Raw genomic sequence first — 22309 nt, 5'->3', positions numbered from 1 at the left:
AGCTGGTGGCCCAGAGAAGATCCAATCTGCACCACTGCCACTGCTACTGCCTGACTGACTGACTGACTGACTGACATGCTTGCCAGCACATAATTACATTAATATCCCAGAGTGGAGGGAGGGAGGGAGAGAGAGAGAGAGATAATCATCTCTCCATTCACAGTCTGAACTCTATACTCCGTGACCTTTTCATTCTGCTGCTGCGCTCTTCACTTCCGGCTGTTTGGCTTTTTTCAAACTCTCTCTCTCTTTGGGTGTTTACCACATTCTAGATTCACGTTTGTTTGTTTTGGTTCGTTTGGTTTTTTTTTTTCATATTTGTCTTTACTCGCTAATATTAATGACTCGGGGAAGACGCAGCCTCAGAAATGTGCCGCAGGGCTTTTCTTCCTCTTCCTCTTCTTCTTCTTCTTCTTCCTTCCTTCCTTTTGATTTCTTAAGCCGCCATGCGAGAAGAAGAGAGGCTTTCATTTATTATTATTATTATTATTATTATTATTATTATGATCATCTTTGGACTTTTTATTATTGACACAGCGTACTGTAGCGAGTGTGTTTCTCCCTCTTCGTCAAACATGCCCTGAGGAAGTCTGAGTCATCGCTCTGACCTTGCTGCTGCTGCTGCTGCTGCTGCTGCATTATTCATGCTTTAAACACAGCATCAGGGAGAGAACACACACACACACACACACACACACACACACACACACACACACACACACACACACACACACACACACACACACACACACACACACACACACACACAGCTATCCAACATTATTGGCAGCTCATGGAGAAAACTTTTTTGTCAGATTACACAATAGTTTGTTTGGATGAATAATAATAATAATGATAATAATGATAATAATGATATATGATAATAATAGATGATAAATACTCGAGACTTAGCGCCGTCTTTGCAGCTGGTGTCGCACAACTCCAGCAAGTGACGGCAACTTTCCTTTCTTTTCTTTCTGTGCGGACGCACACGCCAACTTCACGACGCACAAAAAAGCTCCGACAACGACGCGTCTCTCAATCGGTTTGACGTCACAGAACAGCGCCCCCTGTTCTGCCACTGCTATCGTGACACCACTGTTCAACGCAATAAAATACACATGGAGGAGAAAAAAACCCCCCAAAAAACAAAAAACAACGCAAGCGGTGAAATTCAAGGTTTTTGCGGCGGATGTGCGTTTTGATTGTTGGCAGATATGAGAAGCACGATGAGAAGGAGTCATGTGAGGCAGCAGCAGCAGCAGCAGCAGCCGCAGCAGCAGCAGTCGCATGATATCAGACCCACTGTGTTAAATCGACAAGGTCGGAAATAAATCTCCATCCTATCTTAAATGTGGATGTTTTTTTCCTTGCTGTTTTTCCTTCCTATTGTGCTGTGGACGGAGCGTCTGCAGACATAAAGTGCATCAAAAATAATCAGTAATAATACGCGTATCAGTATAAGATAAGATATTTGGACCTTGTGCTGAGGTAGAAAAACATTTTACTCCAAAGAGGTAAAAAAAAAAAAAAAAAAAAAGCTAAACTAGTTGCACAAAGAAGCCGAGCTGAGGTTGAAGACGAAAGAGAACAAATGAAAAAATGTCCCAGGAACGGTAAGCGGTGAATAAACTGCACTTGCATAGCTTCACAGTGGCCTCTCATTCACACACCAGTGGGTGGCTGCTGCCATGCAAGGTGCTGCCGGCCCCACTGGGAGCAGTTCGGGTTCTTCGGGTTCTTCGGGTTCTTGCCACTTCAGACGGGGACAGTTGGAGTCGGGACACCGACAGGAAGTGACAAGTAGACGCAAACTCCCCCGTAACATCCGACCACTGTCAAACTCTTTCATCGTCTTTGGTTGTTTTTTTTTCGTACTGATTTAGCTGGTTGCTGCTAATACTTTGGCTGACAGAACTATAAAACAGCCCGGTGATGAACAAAGCAACACAACGCAACGCAACGCTGCTGCTGTTGTTGTTTGTTTTTCTTCTGTGGTACCAAAGAAAACGAGACGGTGCTGTGAACCTTTCAGCACTTTCACAGCTTTGATTTTGCTTCTTTTTCGTCGGACAGAGACTGAGCGGCGGCCCAGCGAGCGGCCGCGCAGCACCAGCACGACTTCACTTCCTGCCTTTGATTTTTGTTCCTCCGCAGCAAATCTGCAAGTTTGCGTTTGGCTGCTTTCTAAACCCTGCCACCGTATCATTGGCAGCCTTTGAACCACTAACAGCGAGGAAGTCGCAAATATCCGAACTCTGCCGCGCTTGATCCAAGTCAGAAATCTACGACAAATTGTTGGTATTAAAAGAGTTTTTTTTCCCCCCGCTAAAGTCCCGAGGAAGTCAAGTCGAGCGTAACTACCTAAGTACTGCCCTGGTCTGGTTTACACGGAGACTGATGATTTTTTTGAAACCGCACATTTTTTGGAAAATGCTCTTGAAAAATTTACAGGAAGCCGTATTCAAAAAAAAAAAATCCTGTTTACACGGATGCGCTAGAAACGACTGAAAACGATGGAGTACCTATGCCCGGCCTGGTGGTGGCGCTGCAAATTTACTCCCCGAACGCGGATGAAGAAGAAGAACGCCTGAAGCGCGGCAGGATTACAGAAGCAGTTGGCTGCTTGATTTGATCACAGAGCGGCGGCACAAAGTGAGGAAGACATGCTGGATAAACTCTGCTGATTGGATGAGAGAGAGGAGGGATTTAAGGGGGGAGGGGGTGGGGTGAAATTAGGCTCCATCCGAGCTGCTTTTGTCTGGCCGCCAGCGAGCCAGAGACGGATCTGAGCGCGGCTGCGCTCGCTCGCCACCATGATGATTGTGATGAAGACGGTTTGTCTCTCAGAGGGGGGGATTAACCAGCTGTAGATTCATAATTAGGCCGCGTGTCACCCAACAATTGAATTTCATGCAAAAGGAAGGGCTTCTTTTTTTTTTTTTTTTTGGCAAATGTGCATTTCTCGCGTGAATCGTAAAAACAAAAACAAAACAAAAAAAACAAAAAAACCTGAATCCAGCGACATCCAGCTGTTCGTCTCCGACGAGCCGCATTCCCGCTGAGCCGCGTCACAAAGACAATCTGATTAGCTGGAATTAAATTACATTCCTACTCCCCGTTGCCAACGGGGCGTGATGAAGCTCCTCCTCCTCCTCCTCCTCCCCGACCCCCTCCTCTCAGGAGACTCCGCCCACTGTGCCAGGAAGTGGGAACCTGTCGAGGGCGTTTTAATGGATGTTGGTTGAATCTGTCAGCGAATTTCACAGCTTTTCTCGATAATCCGATGCTTCGCTTCCCCGAGACAAGACGTCAAAGAACGGAGCCGACCGATTCCTCCCGCATTAACAGGAGGAGAAGAAGAAGAAGAGGAAAAGGAAGATGAAGAAGAAGAGGAAGAGGAAGAAGAAGAGGAAGAGGAAGAAGAAGAAGAAGAAGAAGAAGAGGAAGAAGAAGAAGAAGGAGAGGAAGAAGAAGAAGGAGAAGGAGAAGGTCATTAGCGCGAGAGGCTAACGCTAATGAAGCTGTAGATGTGAGGCTGAGTTTAGGGGGAGGAGACTGTGGCTCAGTGTAAAATAAGAAGTGGGGTTTATGTGTGAAAGACAAGTTGGGCAGCGGAAGGTCAGAGGTCACACACCAGGCCGGAGGAGGAGTCAACGGCCAAAACACTCTCGTACCTTCCGAAGTATCGTTGCCAATTTACACTCGAGTGCATCCACCATTTTCCAGAATTCTCACCTCTGGCCAGCGGACTTCCTGTTAAAAAAAACAAAATATTCTTCATTTTTGTTGTTGTTGTTTGTTTGACCGCAGGGCTTCTTGCGTATTAAACTGAAGAGTTGCAAGGAGAAGTGGGCGGGCACCAAGTCTGGAGGTTGACAGAGTGAGCTGGCAGGGCGGCTTGTCGGATACTTTGGAATTATTCGATAGTTTCTATGAAATCTTTTGAAACAAAAAACAACAACTTTTGCTTAAAAAAAAAACTTCAATAAAGCTTCACTGGCTGACTGGAGGTGGTTTGTGTTCTTTTGTGTTTTCATTGGAAACAAAGCCAGCGTTCAAGATGTTGGATGGAAAACAGGTTTGGCGGAATGTCGGCAGCTGAAAGCCAGCGAGCAGCGGGGAAGCCAGGAGCTCCGCCTTCAATGAGCTGCACTTCCTTTCAGCGCCGAGGTCACTGACTGGAGCAGCTGGTCGGACTGACCGGACGAACCACTGAATCAAATCGTCATCGTTCCGAGTCAGTGACTCTTCACACCTTCGCCTGCACTCTGAGAATCCTGTTTGGATTCCGCTCCGGTAAAAATGCCCCTCTGGGAGCTTTTGACAGCGGTGATAAATAACAAGCAGACCCGGACCGCCTGGAGAAGAACACGCATTGATTATCAGCGCCGTGCACTCTGGGAAAAAAACAACAAACAAAAGAAGAAGACGACGAGGAAGAAGAAGGAGAGGAAGAAGAGAAATCAATGAGGAGCCCGGGACGTGAACACGCGCGGCTCTAAACGGCTGGAACGATTCCCAGTTGGGAGTGACGGACGGAACTCGCAGCTGAATCGGAAGCCAGTTGAGGCGGCCGCCCCCCGATTTTCCCGAGAATCTTTCCGGTGTGGAAACAACCTGGAACATTGCCGCTGTCTCAAAACCTCCCGCCACGGAATCTTGGAACGGCGAACGGCAACATGCGGAATGGCCTTTGGGAAAAAACTCTGACGAGTCGTTGAACTCTGACCTCAGTCAATCAATCAATCAATCAATGCACTTTTATGTGTAGAGCGCTATCCATCCTTCCATCCATCCATCCTTCTTCCCATCCATCCATCCATCCATCCATCCATCCTTCCACCCATCCATCCATCCATCCATCCGTCCATCCATCCATCCTTCCATCCATCCATCCAAAGGCGTCTCGAAGCATCTTTGTACTATCAGAAGAAAACCAACTGATCCTCCAGTGCACCAGGGGGCGACAGTGGGCAGGAAAAAAAAAATTCCCTTGTGGAAGAAACCTGGAGCAGATCCAGACTCCAGGGGGTCAGAGGTCATCTGACCAGTTGGGCTGAAAAAAATGCATGTTAACTGCATTGTGTTGCTCTGTGTTTTTAAAATGTGCAATGGCAGCAAAGTGGAATCTAAATCAACCCGTCGCCTCTCAGCCAGGTGGCGCTGTCGCGCCTCTCTCAAGGCAACAAGTGGCTTTAGTTTTCCAGGCCGCTGGTCAGGAGCAGCGACCGACCGACCAACCAACCAACCAGAGTGGCTCCCCCCCGGGGGAGGGGGGGGCGGCGGAGGGCCAACAAACACAGCCCGTTAGCGGCACTTTGTTGCACTTTGGTGGCTTTCAAACGGGCCGCAGGTGTAATTCTCCCCCTGGTGCTTCCCGATTGGCTGTGCAAGTTACAATCAGTGAGGAGGGATTGGCTGGGAAGAGTTGGGAAAGGCCAACGTATGCGACTGAAAGACGTTCCCTCCGTTCTCGCTACCATCGTTTTCTCCTCTTCCAACGTTGGAGTCGAGTCGCCCTGCTGTGACGGCCTGAGGCCACAGCTGCTGCTGCTGCTGCTGCTGCTGCTGCTGCTGCCCTCAGAGAAGCTCAGGCATCATCACCACCAGGTGGGTGAAGAGGCTTCAGGACCGTCCGACACTCGGGGGCTTCACCCGTCATCTTTATGGCCCGCCGTCGGGAAGACAAAGGCGACGGCCTCTCGCTCACGCTAACGAGCCGGAGTGGAGGATGGACGGAGGTGAAGAAAGGAGCCATGAAGACAGGAGACGATGGCCAAGACGAGAGAGTGAGCGGATGTTGATTTTTGTTTTGTTTTTTTTCCTTTGGCAAAGATGTGATTTTGCCGTTGGCTGCTTTTCCCCTTCCTGGAATTGCTTTGAGTTGCTTTACATTTGAATGGGGCTCTGCAAAGAAAGTGACCTTGCTACTGCTGCTCCTCCTCTGTGGAGCCTGATTCTCATCTTCACAACTGGGTCGGGGGGGAAGAGAAAAAGAAACGTTTCTTCACAAACATTTGGCCAAAGCTCAGAGCTCAGATCAGGGTTGGATGTGGGAGTCAATGGTGCACGGCTGAACCCTGAACCCACACAACCGAAGGACAAATATTCCAGATTTCTTTGGGAGGAAGGAAGAGGAGGAAGAAGAGGAGGAAGAGGAGGAAGAGGAGGAGCAGGAGGAAGAAGAGGAGGAAGAGGAGGAGGCAGAATGTGCAGAAACTGATGATAACCGCGAGTCCTTGGACGTGAAGTTTCTCTCCTCAGAATGATGCTCCTGTCAAGTGTGAAGGTATGGAAACATCGCACGGTCAACAACAGCCAGAAGGATTTGTTTGATGGCTTTAGCTGCTTTTCCATGAGTCCCCAAGAACTGCACCAAACCTAAATATGATGTTGCCATAATAAAAGCCGCTGGTGGTGGAAACGGCTGAGCTTGGAAAAACGCTCTCATCCCGGTGGCTTTTCCAGACGCTTCCGTACAGAGGAATGTTGCACAAGTGAAAATTGGAAATACGCTTTTAGTCATTTACACGTCAGCGGACGTGACGTACGGGGTCACATGACCAAGTTGACTGACCAGTGGAAACATTTGACTCCACCTCCACGCTTCAATGGCATCATCACACAGCTCATTGAACGTATTCCGAGTCATGCTGAAATCCCTGTGAATCCCTGTGAATTCCTCTCCCAGGAATCCCTCATTGGTGTCCACAGCCACACATACACACACGGACTCACATTCTAAATTCTACAAATACCGCTTTTATTTTGCCTAAAACGGACATGGAAATACAGCGAGCTCGTCATTGTATGCCGCGGCTAGCTCCTAGCTAGCGCGACCTATTTCACGTCAGACGTCAGACGTTAGCGCTCTGGTCTTTACACGTCCGCTCACGATCGGCTGTTTAAAGGGACGTGCAGAGATCCGGTTGTGACGTTTGTTTTTTTTAGCAACGTGCTAAGCAAAGCAGCAGCGGGAACAACGAGGATTTTTGTTGTACGAAGCTGCACACTTAATTAGCGGCGGGCACTTTTGCAAAAAATCCAGCGCTAATGAAAGTGGAGTGCAGCTGCAAAGTGTTGGGGAGCCACGGACTGCATCGTCTGCTGCGAGAGCTGCGACTCGGGCGGCTAATGGACGCTAAGGGGGGGTGGGTGGGGTAGTGGTAGTGGGTGCTGGTGGTGGTGGTGGTGGTGGTGGGGGGGTTACTGAGGTGGAACCTTCAAGCTTTCCCTCTTCATATCCAGCCTGCTGCCGTCTGTCCAGCAGTTCTGAGTCAATCCCGCTGAGAGACAGACTGTGTGTGTGTGTGTGTGTGTGGGGGGGGGGGGGGGGCGTCCTGCGGAGTCAGCAGCAGCAGTGGCTGCAGGCGCTGCTGCTGCTGCTGCTGCTGGAGACAGAGGCCAGACAGATATTTGCAGCCCCTCGGGGTTTCACTCTGTCCCATTCCATCCCATCAGCCAGCTGTTGAGCTCTTTACTGCCACCACATGGTTGTGTGTGTGTGTGTGTGTGCGGGTGCCACAAAATGGTTATTGATGAAACTCCTACTTGCTTGGCAGCTCTATCTATATCCACGCCGGGGTGTGAGGAGGGGGGGTGTGGGCAGAGGGGGTTTAGGGAGTGGGGGGTGGTAAGGGGGGGAGGGGGGGCGGTATAAAGTTCTCTCACTCGCCCACTCGCCCGCTCGCTCTGCCAGTGAACGGCTCTCTGCTAAGTTTGTGTGTCGGAAAAAGAAAAAAAGTCTTACAGACAAAGTTCAGTTTAAGCTCGGCGGCGGCGCTACGTTAGCATGCATAGGCATTTCTGTGTGCCACCCCCCCCCCACTCCTACACTGCACCCCCACCCCCACCCCCACCCCCACCACCGCCCCTCCCCCCCGACTCAAAGACTCGAGCGAGCATCACATTCATGCAAGATTTTCTGTGAGATCAGCTGGCGGCAGCAAACAATCTCTGCAGCGTGCACACACACACACACACACACACACACACACACACACACACACACAGACACACACACACAAACACAAACACAAACACACAAACACAAACACAAACACACACACACACACACACTCTTGGGGTGGTGAGCAGAAGCAGCTGAAGAACAGCAGGAGGTGAAGTGTTCAAGAGGACGAGAGAGAGACGAAGAAATCACTGAGTGTTAAGAAACAGACAAACATCTGGAACACCTGGAATCAAAGAGGAGGAAGAGGAGGAGGAAGAGGAGGGGAAGGAGGAGGAGGAAGAGGAGGAGGAGGTAGAGGAGCAGGAGGAGGAGGAGGAGGTGGAAGAGGAGGAGGAGGAAGAGGAGGACGAGGACGAGGTAGAGGAGGAGGAGGAGGTGGAAGAGGAGGAAGAGGAGGAGGAAGAGGAGGAGGAGTAGGAGGTGGAAGAGGAGGAAGAGGAGGAGGAGGAAGAGGAGGAAGAAGAGGAGGAGGAAGAAGGAGGAGGAGGGGAAGAGGAGGGAGGAGGACGAGGAAGAGGAGGAGGAGAGGAGGTAGAAGAGGAGGAAGAGGAGGAGGAGGAAGAGGAGGAGGGGAAGAGGAGGAAGAGGAGGAGCAGGAGGAGGGGCACGGAAGTGAAGAGGAGTTTTCCATCTCCATTTATCTTCATCACTCTTCATCCTCCAAAGTCAACAGTCAGAATCTCCGCCTTCACTGCGAGCAACGCTTTCACCATTTCCACCGAAAAAAACCCAGAATAAACCAAGCAAAAGAAAGCCAGCGTGACCGACGGTGCAGATGGTGCCGCTGCTTTGGACCAATCAGGTGCCACTCAGCCGGCGGGAAGGCTGTTGCTTTGACTGGAGTCCTCGGTATAATCATCAGTGTCCATTGCATTTCATTAACCGAGCCTCCGAGGAAGACGAGGCTCTGACTCCCGGCCAAAGGTCTCACAGCCAGACAGGCAGACACCAGCAGGTGGCGCCGCAGGTGCCCGCCAGAGACTCACCAGCAGGGGGAGTCTGTAGGTGGGGGCCACATCTGTGGCTTTTCAGAGACGCCAGCATCCCCGGAGCCAAACATGAAGTGATTCATTTTCACACATATCTGCATCACATGTCCACCACCCGGAGCCGCCAGCAGGGGGACTGTGATGCTTTCTTGCTTTGAAGGGAAGGAAAGAAAGGAAAATAATAATCGCGACCATCGTTTCAGCCAAGACGGGCCGCGGGCAAACTATGGCCCGGGGGCCCACATGCGGCCCGTTAAGCTTTTTAATTCATTATATTAGCAGTCAGTCATCACACAGCTGCATCTCCTCCATGTTTGCAGTGTTTCCACAGTCAGTTCAATAAAGAGCTCAACACCCTGGTGGTCCAGGGTGGTTCTGGGTGGTTCTAAAAGCTAAACACCCTTGTGGTCCAGGGGTGGTTCTGGGTAGTCCAGGGGTGGTTCTGGGTGGTTCTAAAAGCTAAACACCCTGGTGGTTCTGGGTGGTTCTGGGTGGTTCTGGATGGTTCTGGGTGATTGTAAGAGATAAAAAAAAAAAAAAAACCCTGGTGGTCCAGGGGTGGTTCTGGATGGTTCAAGGTGGTTCTAAGAGTCAGCCGAGACACACTAATGGAAACAGATGTGGTCCAGTTTGGTCAACAGGACAAACAGGACAGTGAGAGATTCCATCCAAAACAGAAAGAAGGACAACAGACAGAGTCCATTGTGTCTGAGGTGATCCACCATGATGGATGGATGTCTGTGGTCACATGATTACATTTCCCAATCATCTGTGTGTGTGTGTGTGTGTGCTCACCAATGGTCAGCTGACCGGTCACGTGACCCTGGTGGTCCCTGGCGTTGACGGTGACGTTGCGGTCGGACTGGAGGACCAGCGGACTGTCCTGCAGGAGGAGGAGAGGAAGAAGAGCCTGTAGTCAAACACACACACACACAACACACACACACACCGCTTCAATCTGGCCAGCAGGGGGAGACAATCAAACTGGTTCTTCTTCTGGATTTATGCAGATAACAATATCTACCAGTGTGTAAGTGTGTATCAACAGCATGATATACCCATCCCTCCATCCACCCACCTACCCTTCCATCCATCATCCATCTATGCATCCATCCATCCACCCACCCACCCTTCCATCCAACCATCCACCCACCCTTCCATCCAACCACCCTTCCATCCATCCATCCATCCACCCACCCACCCTTCCATCCATCATCCATCTATGCATCCATCCATCCACCCATCCACCCATCCACCCACCTACCCTTCCATCCATCATCCATCTATGCATCCATCCATCCACCCATCCATCCATCCACCCACCCACCCTTCCATCCATCCATCCACCCATCCACCCACCTACCCTTCCATCCATCATCCATCTATGCATCCATCCATCCACCCATCCATCCATCCACCCACCCACCCTTCCATCCAACCATCCATCCATCCATCCACCCACCCTTCCATCCATCCACCCATCCATCCACCCATCCACCCACCTATCCATCCACCCACCCTTCCATCCACCCACCCTTCCATCCATCCACCCATCCATCCATCCATCTATCCATCCATCCACCCATCCATCCACCCATCCATCCACCTACTTCCTGTTTGAAGCCCCTGAACTTTCTCGGAACCCCTCAGCAAACAACATGTACGTTTGCTTACATGTTTGTTTTATTTTCAGCCTGAATGAGCGAAACACAGCAGCGACCTCTGACCTCTGACCCCTGGTCTTCATCCTCAGTCTTGATTGAGTCGCTCAGAGGCCGTCGACTCACAATCACTCACAATCAGCAGACGGTGAACACAGCTTCCTCTCTCTCTCTCTCGCTCTCGTATCTTTACAATTAGATAATTTTCTCCGTCTGTCTCTCTCTCGCCTCGTTCCGTCTTCTCCCCCCTCCCCCCACCCCCCTCCATTTCATAAATTGCTTATTTGTTTTGACGGCGTGAAATGAATCGCTCTCAGGTGACCCAATTTCTCCGCCGATTTCCTCAAATTAATATCTCGTCCTCGCATTCCGCCCTCAATCCCAAATGAGGGGTTTGGAGTTAAAATTGGAAAGCCGTTGAGCCGTCAAAGTGGAAAATCTTCCCTCTTCCTCCTCCTCCTCCTTCTTCTCCTCCTCCTTCTTCTTCCTTCTGGATGGATATTCTCTCTCTCTCTACTTGTTCTGCTTATGCGACTCTGCCAATATGTTACACCTGTCTCCGCTCTTTTTTCCCATCAAACATCTTGAAAGTCCAGCGGCCGGCACGCCAGTGAGAAGGAGAAAATGTAAAAATCGTAGTTGCGGAAAAAAAAAAGTACAAACCTGACCGAGAGAGAGGGAGAGAGAGAGAGAGAGAGAGAGAGAGTTTGGCTTCTTTCTCAGAGAAAAAGCTGCATTTTTTCGATATGCTTGAAATATTTTTCGAAAGTTGGATCTTTAAGCTCAGAGGAGTTGATTCAACTTGACTTTCACCGGACGAGGGGCAAGACTGACAGGTGTCAATCAAACTGAGGACTTGGGAAAAAAAAATGGATAAATTAAATTGTAAAATTGAATAATATGTAACAATGTAAAGAAATGACTTTTTTTTTTTTTTTTTTTAACAAAACTGAGCTAAATGGGAGTCATGGAAGTGTTGGACACATTTCTTTTGTATGCGGCTGCTGCCATTGAGCTAACACTCAAGCTAACGCTCAAGCTAACACACTGGAGCTATAAATAGCGGCGGTGGCGGCGGTGGCGGCGGCGGCGGCGGCTAATTTCTCTTCATACTGGAGCTGGTTGACTGAGCGAGCGGGCCGCTTGGTTTGCTTTCAGTCTTGGACCGCAACGACAAGCAGGATTCAGCTGAGCTGAAGCAGCAGAGCGAACGAACGCACACACAACAAACACGTGCACACACACACGCGCACACTTTTTACTTTTCCATTCTGATCTGGGAATCATCCAGTGGGAAATAACTGAGACGGGATTTCAACCAAAGTGGGCCAACTGGAGCTTTATGTGGCGAAGAGGCTAGGGGGGCGCTGGGAGGTGTGTGTGTGGGGGGTCTAAAAACCTTTGAGGGTCATGAGGACATTTTGTGACATCACAAAGGGCTCATTTCCAGAACGTGTGAGTGTTTTTTCTCTGCACATTCGGCCTTCTGAAAATTGGAGCAGAAGAAGAAGCAACGGGAGGAAATGATTTGCTTGTCTCTCTCTCTCTCACACACACACACACACACACACACACACACACACACACACACACACCTGGGGAAGAACCCACAGGCAAAGCGAAACCTCTGAATAAATAAATAGCAGATTCCCAGTCCACAGTGTTGGAATGCGGCCGCTCAGACTCCGGCAGCTCAGCCAGCTGGTTGCACTTCAGCTGCTGCAGGAAAGCAGAGAACTCTCCTCCTGCTTTCAGCGGAGGAACCACGTCCAGCTCTCCTCACGCTGCCTCGGCGGGACCGTCAACCACTCACTCCTTCCAGAAACTAAAAACTTTCTCGACAGGAAGGAGCGCTGCTGGGATTCTCCAACCTCCTCCACCGGCGCCCCCTTCTGATGCCAAAAACAAACGCATGAAAACCAAAAACCAAAAAGTAAAAAACACTCAAGAAGTTCAGTCTAGAAACTAGTTTCCTGTATTTGTAAGAGTCGTAATGTAACGTAATTGATTTCAGTGTATCATCCGCATAGCCAGACATGGAGTTCTGAAGGTCCTAGAAGGTCCTAGAAGGTCCTAGAGCTGCTCTCCTCTCTGGGGATTTTCTTTCTTTCTTTCTTTCTTTCTTGATCCCACTGAGCCATTTGGCCAATTGTGTCCTTGCGAAACATTCTAAAGTAGACATTGGGAAAACTACGGCCCGAGGGCCATGCACGGCCCACCAAGCCTTTAAAATCCGGCCCGCTGAACTTGAAGAAAAAAAAACCCAGAATACAGGTTTCTCGATCCCGTTGCATCGAGAATTCCCCCCCCTTCTCCCGTAGTCAAAGGTTGATTCCCAGGAACTGCTCACTTCAGTCTGGCCGGCAGCGTGTTTGATGCTCACAGATCCAAACGCTGCGGCGCCCTCTGTTGATCCTTATTGGAGCTTCGCCGGTGCGGCTTTTAGAACCCGGAGAGAAGGTAATCATTCAATTTAAAAAGAAAACAAAAAGCAAAAAAAACAAGCCTATATTAATACAAACATCTTCTCCTTCAGCACCGTTTGATGTTAGAAATCCAATTAGGCTTTGAGATTGTAGCTTTTTATTCTCAGAGCTTCGTTCGCTCAGCCAGCGGCTATTTGCATCCAAATTGACACATTCTGCTGCGACAAGACAACCTGCGTTATTTATTCATTTCCTTATTGCACAGCGCTGGCTGTTGTTTGAGCCGCACCCCCCCCCCCCCCACACACACACACGTATAGATGTAAATGTTTTTTTTAATGGCCACCCACCACTGGCGGAGGCTGACTACCAATCACAGCGGCCTGCCGCTGATTACAGATCAGTCCAGCTCCGGTAACACAGTAATGACGGGGGGGGGCTGCTGGGAATAAACAATGAGCCCCCCCCACACACAAACCTCCTGCCTACACACACACACACACACACAACACACCAGCATTTCCACATCAAAGCCCAAGTCAGAGCAACGGCTACTTTGTGGCCCAACATGTCTCTGCAATAACATCAACTACAGCAGCAGTAACAGCAGCAGTAACAGTAACAGCAGCAGCAGCAGCAGCAGCAGCAGCAGTATATAACGGTAGCAGCAGCAGCAGCAGTAACAGCAGCAGCAGCAGCAGCAGCAGTAACAGTAACAGTAGCAGCAGCAGCAGCAGCAGCAGCAGCAGCATACACACTGGCTCAGTCATTTGCGGCTGAAGAGCAGAACAGCAGGCTGGAGGTCGACCAATCAGAACAAAGAGACAGAACTACAGAAACTAACATCAGCTCGTTGTTGTCATCTCGGTGTGGTGTGTATACGGGCAAGTGCACACACACACACACACACACACACACACACACACACACACACACACACACACACACACACACACACACACACACACACACACACACACACACACACACCACAACGCCCCCAGTAAATGACTAAACTACTGTCAGACGTCTGAGAGCGAATAAGAAAAAAAGGATAAAATTCCTCCTTCAGGCTCGAATTGATGGAAAACCTTAAGGCTGAGGGGTCAAAGGTCGCGGGGACTCTCTGCAAAAAGTGGTGCCGGCTGTTGTGTTGAGAACAAAAATGAAAGGCACACAAATGGACGGCGGATGAAAGGATGAACCTCCGCTGGAGTGGAAAACACTTTTCCCGGGGGCGTTACTCTGGTTGGAAAAGCCGTGGTTTTGGCGAGAGAGAGTCCCCAGACAGCCGGCCAATCAGCCGCCTGTCAGTCAGTCCGCACTGACACTTCCTTTTTGTTTTGTTTTTTTATCTCTCCGATAGTGCAGTCAGCCGGCGCTCCAACGGTAGCTCCGCCCCCTTGGGGCTGAACTGGAGTTCCTATTAGTCGACTTCAGGGCCGAGACGCGTTTGTTTGATTTGTCTGGACCGTCGGTCTCACAACTACAACTGCAACAACAACAACAACAACAATCAGCGGTGGCGGCGGCGGCTGAGGCTGAGGCTGCGAGCACGACTACGAGCCTGCAGGCGGCGCCACCGCCCACCAGCTCCTTGACACAGGAGATTTTCAGCCGTCGATAATCCGGCGGTGTGTCTTTGCAGAAATCCTCTACTGGTTCTGGTCGGTCAAAGTCTGGCTAAGTGAAACTCCTCCTCCTCCTCCACCCCCACCTCCACCTCCACAAGAGTTTTCCCCCTTTTTCCATGTCCGTTTGAACACCGTATACAAATTTCAAAATAAATTGCTTTATAACATAGATATTAACTAATTAAATAACTAATTTAGTATTACTATTACTATTATCATTATTCTGGTTATTATTATTATTACTGTTGTTGTTGTTGTTAGAATTATTATTATAATTCGGGACTGAGCCCCAGCGAAGGCCTGCTCTCATTATTTTTGTTGTTGTTGTTTTATTATTATAATTATTAATACAATCTTATATCAATTCTATACATGAATATTTATATATATATATATATATATATTATATATAGATATATGTATTATCTATATAGACTTGAATAACATTATTTTAATGTATATTTCACTGCTGTTTGTTTACTTATCCTATTTTTTTTAATGTATATATATTTTTAAATTTTTCTTTTGTATCTTTTGGTTTTGTATCCCTTTTATTATTTTCTCATTTTCCTTCATGTTCTAAATCAAATCAAATCAAATCAAATCAAATCAACTATTTAAAAAAATAAAGTGCCACCCCGTCTCCATTCACACCTGTTCAAGTTGAAACTTGACGCTGGACTCTTAACATGGCAATAAAAACTCTTGATGGAAGGAACTCAACATGGAAAAACCTCTCCAATATAGATGAAATTGCTCCATTATTATTATTATTATTATTATTATTATTATTATTATTATTATTATTATTATTATTATTATTATTATTTTAAGTCGGGTTCCTGGAGTTACTTGAGGAATTGTCGCGGCCCTATTATTTACATTTGAACCAAAGCACTGCTTTCAACAGCACCTTCGACGTCCAAACTCCAATCTCCGGAAATTGTCGCACAGCGGCGTCGCTCTACAACGGCTGCGGCCGCTTCCTGGGAATGCGATCAAACGTCTTGGCGTGTGAAACAAGTCGTCGTGAAGTCACGCAAGACATCAGACGCACTTTATCTGCGCGCGGGACGGAGAGTGGTGAGTCTGCGGTGACGCTTGAAGCGGAGCGTCGCTCTCTGATTCTCCTCTGCCGGCTGGCAGGAGTTGAAAGACGACGACGTGCAGCCGTCAGTCGTCACAGCGGAGCCTCTTCCCGCCGTCACGTGAGCCTCTTATCAACCCCTGCTTCACGTGTCGGTTGGCGAGAGGCCACTTGAGAAACGGCCGTTTAATTATCGCTCTTTACTCTCCGCGTCCGCGAGCGGCGACGATCTCGCGTCTTACACTTCCTGTCACTCCGGCAGATAAACAGCGTGGCCCGACAGCTGCCGCAGGGGCTCTGTCGGCGCCTGCGGCAGCTGACAGCAGGCCGCCCGCTGGGAGCGCCGGCGCGTCTATAAATAACGGCTATTTATTGATAATAGCCGGCAACGACGTTGTTGTTTCGTTTTGTTTCGTTTGTTTTTTTGTTCCACGCTAAACATTAAAAGAAGACGTGGCACAATTCAGCACGAGGCTAGCTAGCTCTGCAACCACACCGACCGGGAGACAACATTTCCCACAATTCACACTAAAAGGCGTTAAAACTGCTGCGGACTCCGGACCCCCCGCCCACGCCAAACACGGTTCCGAGCGGTGGCCGTCCCGACCGCTAGGAGTCACGCCAGGACCTCGAGATCACATGACGTGGGCGTGTACTTGAAGAAAACAACGATGAGAAAAAAAAAAAAAACCTCTCTTGCCCGTCCCAACCTGTGTCTCAAGTGTCGCTGTGTGGAAATATAATAATAATAATAATAATAATAATAATAATAATAATAATAATAATAATAATAATAATAATAATACAAAAATACCTGCATTTTGTTCATTATACTTTCAGATTCAAAATGAAATCTGCTTTATTGTTTGACGGCAGGAACTGAAGAGTGTTGAAGCCGATGCGTCACGTTGACCTTTCACAGTAAAATCCAGCACATTAATGACTTTAATGGCCACAGTCGCTTTTTTCAAAAAGTCGTATCCGACTTTAAAGTGGGATGGGAGTAAAAAAAAAAAAATGAATGAATGAATAAATGTTGGAATCCATCACTGAAGAGCAGTAAACACTGTCGCCGGACCAATCAGAGGCAAAGTCGACCGCTGAGTCCCACAATTCCTCCCGTCAAACTCTGCTAATCCCCGCTAATTAGCGGCAGCTGCTAAACTAGTCATGTTTTGGCTTCTACGAGGGGCTTCTTTGTGCGTTGTGTTGTTTTGCGCTCCCCGCGGCGACGTTGCAACGATAAGAACAACAACAGAAATAAACGCATAGAAATAAAACGGAGCCGGGTTGCTCGGCGGCTCCCTCTCTTGGTGACTGCGTGGAAGCTAAAGCCGAGCGGTGGCTGATGCGTCATCAGCCTCCTGTGGCCGCTTGGAAATCACCGACATCCCTTTTTAAATCTCTGGGGGGGCGACAGCGAGCGGACGCACGACGTCGCATCACTTTTGCGCTTTATTACTTCTGTGACAGCTGCGTGAAAACTCGTGGGATTTGTTGCACTAATCTCAATAATTATTTTTGAGTTTCGCTTCCTCTTTTTTTTTTTCCAATGCGTTTTCTCTTTGCCAATGAAGGCGCTAATTGAGAGGCGCCTCTACAGCAAAGCCACAATTAATGTTTCCCTGATCTGATGTTAAAGTGGCAGACGGCTGCAAAGCCTTCATCTACAACTGCGGCCATTCGTCTGTTTGCTGAAGTCTCATTGGCTTATTTAGCTTTTAGCTTCGAGAGCGAGAGAGAGTTGCTGCTGCTGCTGCTGCTGCTGCTACTGCTCCTGCTGCTGCTGCTGCTGCTGCTGTTGCTGCTGTTGCTGCTGTTGCTGCTGCTGCTACTGCTGCTGCTGCTGTTGCTACTGCTGCTACTGCTGCTACTGCTACTGCTGCTGTTGCTACTGCTGCTGCTGCTGCTACTGCTGCTACTGCTGCTGCTGTTGCTACTGCTGCTGCTGCTGCTGGGAAACTGTGGCTACTGTCTAGGCCAGATCAGATATGGGGCCATAAGATGCTACGACAGTGTATACACATAAATATAAAGCACCTTTCTTTTTGCGCGGATCTGTAATTTTGCCTGCCACGTGACTTTTCCACTTCAGTGGTTAAAAGCTTCACATTTGGCCCGTTTTCAGATCCTTACTTCTCACTGTGAAGCTCCCGCGGAGCAGCGTTGCATCCTAAAGCATTCAAAACCTCTTTACAGCAACATATTTAGCCCTGTGTTTACAGCCTGCCCACTAAAAACTCTTGTTTGATTTTTTTCTGCTTATCGCTAAAACCTGATGCTTTGTTGGACCTTCCACAAACTTGACATACAAAATAACAGGGCTAACCATTGGCAGGAGGCGTGGTCACTGACCTGGGAGAGGTATGAGTGGCCCTGTGTGACATCACAAAGGGCTGAGTGTTTTAGCACATGCTTTTTTGTTTTCTTGTTGACAGGCTGGATTATTGTTGGAACTTTTTCTTTTTTTTTAACTTATTTTTTTGTATTATTTGGGAGCTCTGAGAAGAAAGTCTTCCACCCTGTGTGACCTCCAGTCAGACGGCGGGGGTGAAGGTTGGGCGATGGGTGGGTGGGTGGGAGGGGTGGGGGGGGGCAGCCGGCCAGAAGAAGCCGCCACAAAAAGTCAAACGGAGGGAAAATGAGGACGGAGCTGGATGAATATTTAACCGAGTCAGAGGCGACGGTGCAGTCGGGAATATAAAGGTGAGCTGGTTTATTACTCCAGCGCAGGGTCAGCAGGGGGCGCCGCTGACGTCGGCCGCTGCCGCAGCAGCGTCATTGTTTTTTCAATGCAACAAAAAAAAGAAATTAAAGCGGACACAGAATTGCTAGAGCCTTTTTCTAAAAAAAAAAAAATGTTTTTAAAAACGACAATTTCACTTTCCTGGTGGCAACGGCGGCGTTCCCAACGGAATGCATCGATCTCTACAAAGATGGCCGATATTGAACATGTAGCAGAGGATACAGATGGAGTGGGAGTGGCGGCGCCCGGGGTGATGTATGGAGGAGTGAGAGGGAAGGCGGGAGCGAAGAAGAGGAGGAGGAGGAGGAGGAGGGCTCTGCTGTCAGGCAGCTGGATTGTCCACACCAGGCTTCCATAGGAAAACGCTGGGGCAAGATGGCAGCTAACTGGGAGCACTGGGACCCTGATGGATCTCTGGAGTATGAATGTGATCTATGTACGTACTTCTATACTTATCGATCCCCTCTTTGGAGGGTTGATCAAATGATGAGGACACCGTGTACTGTTGTGCAATGTTTAACCAACAGGGGGCGTCGCCCTGTGTCAAGGCAACAAACTTGACCACACAGCAGTAGTTGATGCTGTACACATCAGTGTCTGGAAGCCACCACTTTGAGCACCTCTCAGAGGTCAAAGGTCATTTGTATCACTCTTGTGATGTTTGAATTCATTTGGTATTGAAATATTTATCTTTTTCCAATGCGTGTGTGTGTGTACATTATTTTGGCGGTTGGAAAACCTGATGACTTCTATTGCACTGCGAGTATACACATTAATTTTACTGATATAAATATCATAAATCAAGACAAAGGTTCCACAACAGTGGAAGTAAAAAGTATTGATGAGCAGTTAATCTCATGGGAAAGACTCTGGGCTTCTCTTTCAAACAGAGAGAAGCAGCAGTGAAGCAGTGGGCACTGGGGGGCACTGGGAGGCACTGGGAAACACTGGGGGGCACTGGGAAGCACTGGGGGGCACTGGGAGGCACTGGGGGGGCACTGGGAAGCACTGGGAGGCACTGGGGGGGCACTGGGAAGCACTGGGGGGCACTGGGGGGCACTGGGAGGCACTGGGATGCACTGGGAGGCACTGAGAAGCACTGGGACGCACTAGGAGGCACTGGGAAGCACTGGGAGGCACTGGGACGCACTAGGAGGCACTGGAAGGCACTGGGGGGGCACTAGGAAGCACTGGGAGCCACTGGGAAGCACTGGGAGGTACTGGGAGGTGGTTGACTGGTTGACTAGTTTCTCCAATGTCATCATCACCTGCTGGTATCAGTTAGATTGCAAATAAAGTTCCCTCAAGAATGGCTTTCAAACTGTCTGTCTTGTGTGTGTGTGTGTGTGTGTGTGTGTGTGTGTGTGTGTGTGTGTGTGTGTGTGTGTGTGAAATTGACACTGGGAACAGCAGAAATGGGCAAACGCAAACATGTGACAGTTGATCAAAGCACATGGCCACCGGACGACTGGAAGCCACTGAAGCACAACAACACAAGACGCAAGCCAGAGGTTCTCCTGGCTCAACAACATTGACCAGCAGTCCGGCAACAACACCACACAGCAAGCGGCTGTGCATCCACATTGACAAAGGAAGACAAGTAAGAAAGACAAAGTGAGAGATTTGAAAGTGTTGACACGAGGAAACAAAACTCACATTTCCTCTGGACGCACCGGCCCACACCTGCACTGCTTCCACTCAGCGCTCCGCCCACACCTGCCCAGCACCACCACTCTCTTCTTCCCTCTCAGAATCTCACAGGGGTCTACTTGGTGATATCTGCCGCAGTGCCCCCTAGTGGCGGACCTGCCTTGTCTCCTCCAGCCTCTTGGTTCTGGAGGCTGGAGGTGGGTTTTTCACGTCTCCAGTTGGTCCTGACACCAGAAGATTCCATGTATGGAGGTGTGGGTGGGACCGCAGGTGGGCAGTGGTTGTCCAACCATGTGCTGGTCAGCTGACTACATTTTGGCCACTAAACTGTAGACACTCCCACAATTTTTCCAACCAGTTTGTAAAAGAGTGAAATGAGGGCTCCTTTTTAGTCATTTTGGTCAACTTTGGAGGTCCCTGCTGGCCAAACAATAGAATGCCTTGCCTCCTTTTTGAAACCATGATGTCGACATCACTCAGCCAATCAGCACCAGGGGGCACCACAAACATCAGCGCAAGAGTCAAAAATCAAGACCTGCGTAAAAGATTGGGACAAAAATGGTTTTTCAATTTACAAACTCGCTGCTGCTGCTGCTGCTGCTGCTGCTGCCGCTACTGCCGCTGCTACTGCTGCCGCTGCTGCTGCTGCTGCTGCTGCCGCTGCTGCCGCTACTGCCGCTGCTGCTGCTGCTGCTGCCACTACTGCTGCTGCCGCTGCTGCTGCTGCTGCTGCCGCTGCCACTACTGCTGCTGCTACTGCTGCTGCTACTACTGCTGCTGCTGCTGCTGCTGCTGCCGCTGCCACTACTGCTGCTGCTGCTGCTGCTGCTGCCGCTGCCGCTACTGCTGCTGCTGCTGGTGCTGCTCAGCCCACAAATTTGACGCAAATAAGAGCATTATTTTCCTTGCTGAGGCAACTCACTGATTTATCGGATTCTCTCTCTCTCTCTCTCTCTCTCTCTCTCTCTCTCTCCCTCTCTGCGTCAAACTACATCAATTTGTCTTTGTCTCGTCCTGAAATGCACGAGGGTCTTTAAAGGCGTCTAATCTGGTGTCAAGGCAACACTTTTCCTCTCGCAGACTGGAATAATTCACCGGGCATTAGGGGAGATTTGCCAGACGGAAGGTGTGAGCGACACCCGCGAATCCGAGCGGTTCGTAAAGATAAAGTACGTGCGAGGGCTTTTGCATGAAATCTGGAGATTAGACCTGCAGGAGGTATTTTTTTTCACCCCCTCCCCCCTCCTCCTCCTCCTCCTCCTACTCCCTCCTGAAATACAACACATCCAGTCGTCTGACGCAACAACACGACAGACGGGCTGCGTGCAGGATGGGTTTTTTTTTCTTTTCTGTCAAGCGGAAACAAAAGCTGTCGAAAGGCACGAGACAACAGGCCGGAGATTAAGGGGAAGATGTTTTGGAGATAACTCGGCAGACAATAATCGGCAGAATTAAAGCAATTTTTTCCCCCTCCTTTGTTGTTTTACATCTGTCCGCTTTGCAATACAAATAGCGGCGGGATAAATGGAAGAGGACAGATAACATCAAGAGGAAGCAGCAACAGGGATGGCAGAAGTGCAGAAAAATGACTTTCATTTTGTCTTCGGCCTCGAAAACATGGGAGCCACTGACACTCAAGTGATCAACTCCTGCTTCCAGCCAATCATTGGAAGAACTTTGATCAGGTTCCTCAATCAAATGTCAACCAAGTTACACCTCGCCGGCCGCTTTAATAGGCACAACGTTCCATCAGGGTGCTGAAACGGCCAATCAGGTAGCAGCAGCAGCAGCAGCAGCAGCAGCAGTAAAACTGGTCACTGTTGTATCTCCGCCTCTCGCAGCGCCGCCCTCAATCCCGGCAGGAATGATAACAATCCTTTTTTCATTTGTAGTAAACCCCCCCCAGAAGCCACAGCGCCTCCTGCGTGTTTGTCGTGTCGTGTATGCGGGTGTTTACCGTCCGCACGGCGGCGGCGGCGGCGGCGGCGGCGGCGGCAGCGGCGCCAGGCTCTCCTCTTTAACCCCGACCACCTTTCCAAAGCCGGGATAATCCATCCCATCAGCCGGAGAGAGGGAGAGAGAGAGGGAGAGGGAGAGCGAGAGGGAGAGAGAGAGCGAGGGAGAGAGAGAGAGAGAGGGAG

General features: G+C 49.4%; 1 protein-coding gene across 1 annotated transcript in view; it reads right to left on the bottom strand.

The window, feature by feature from the left end:
* The window catches only part of LOC142882438 (zeta-sarcoglycan-like), a gene marked incomplete at its 5' end in the record, with an annotated part of 61787 nt that extends 51940 nt beyond the window's left edge, over window positions 1-9847 (bottom strand). The window contains one exon of the mRNA XM_076017180.1: window positions 9760-9847. Coding sequence (XP_075873295.1) covers window positions 9760-9847 — 88 coding nt within the window. The remainder of the gene's footprint in view (window positions 1-9759) is intronic.
* Between the last annotated feature and the right edge of the window lie 12462 nt (window positions 9848-22309).

The sequence above is a fragment of the Nelusetta ayraudi genome, unplaced genomic scaffold (genome assembly GCF_046127955.1).
Source record: "Nelusetta ayraudi isolate G7.1 ecotype Tasmania unplaced genomic scaffold, CSIRO-AGI_Nayr_v1 ptg000278l, whole genome shotgun sequence".
NCBI classification, from domain to species: domain Eukaryota; kingdom Metazoa; phylum Chordata; class Actinopteri; order Tetraodontiformes; family Monacanthidae; genus Nelusetta; species Nelusetta ayraudi.
Note: the sequence above shows the minus strand (reverse complement) of the source record. Positions and strands in the feature narration are given on the sequence as shown.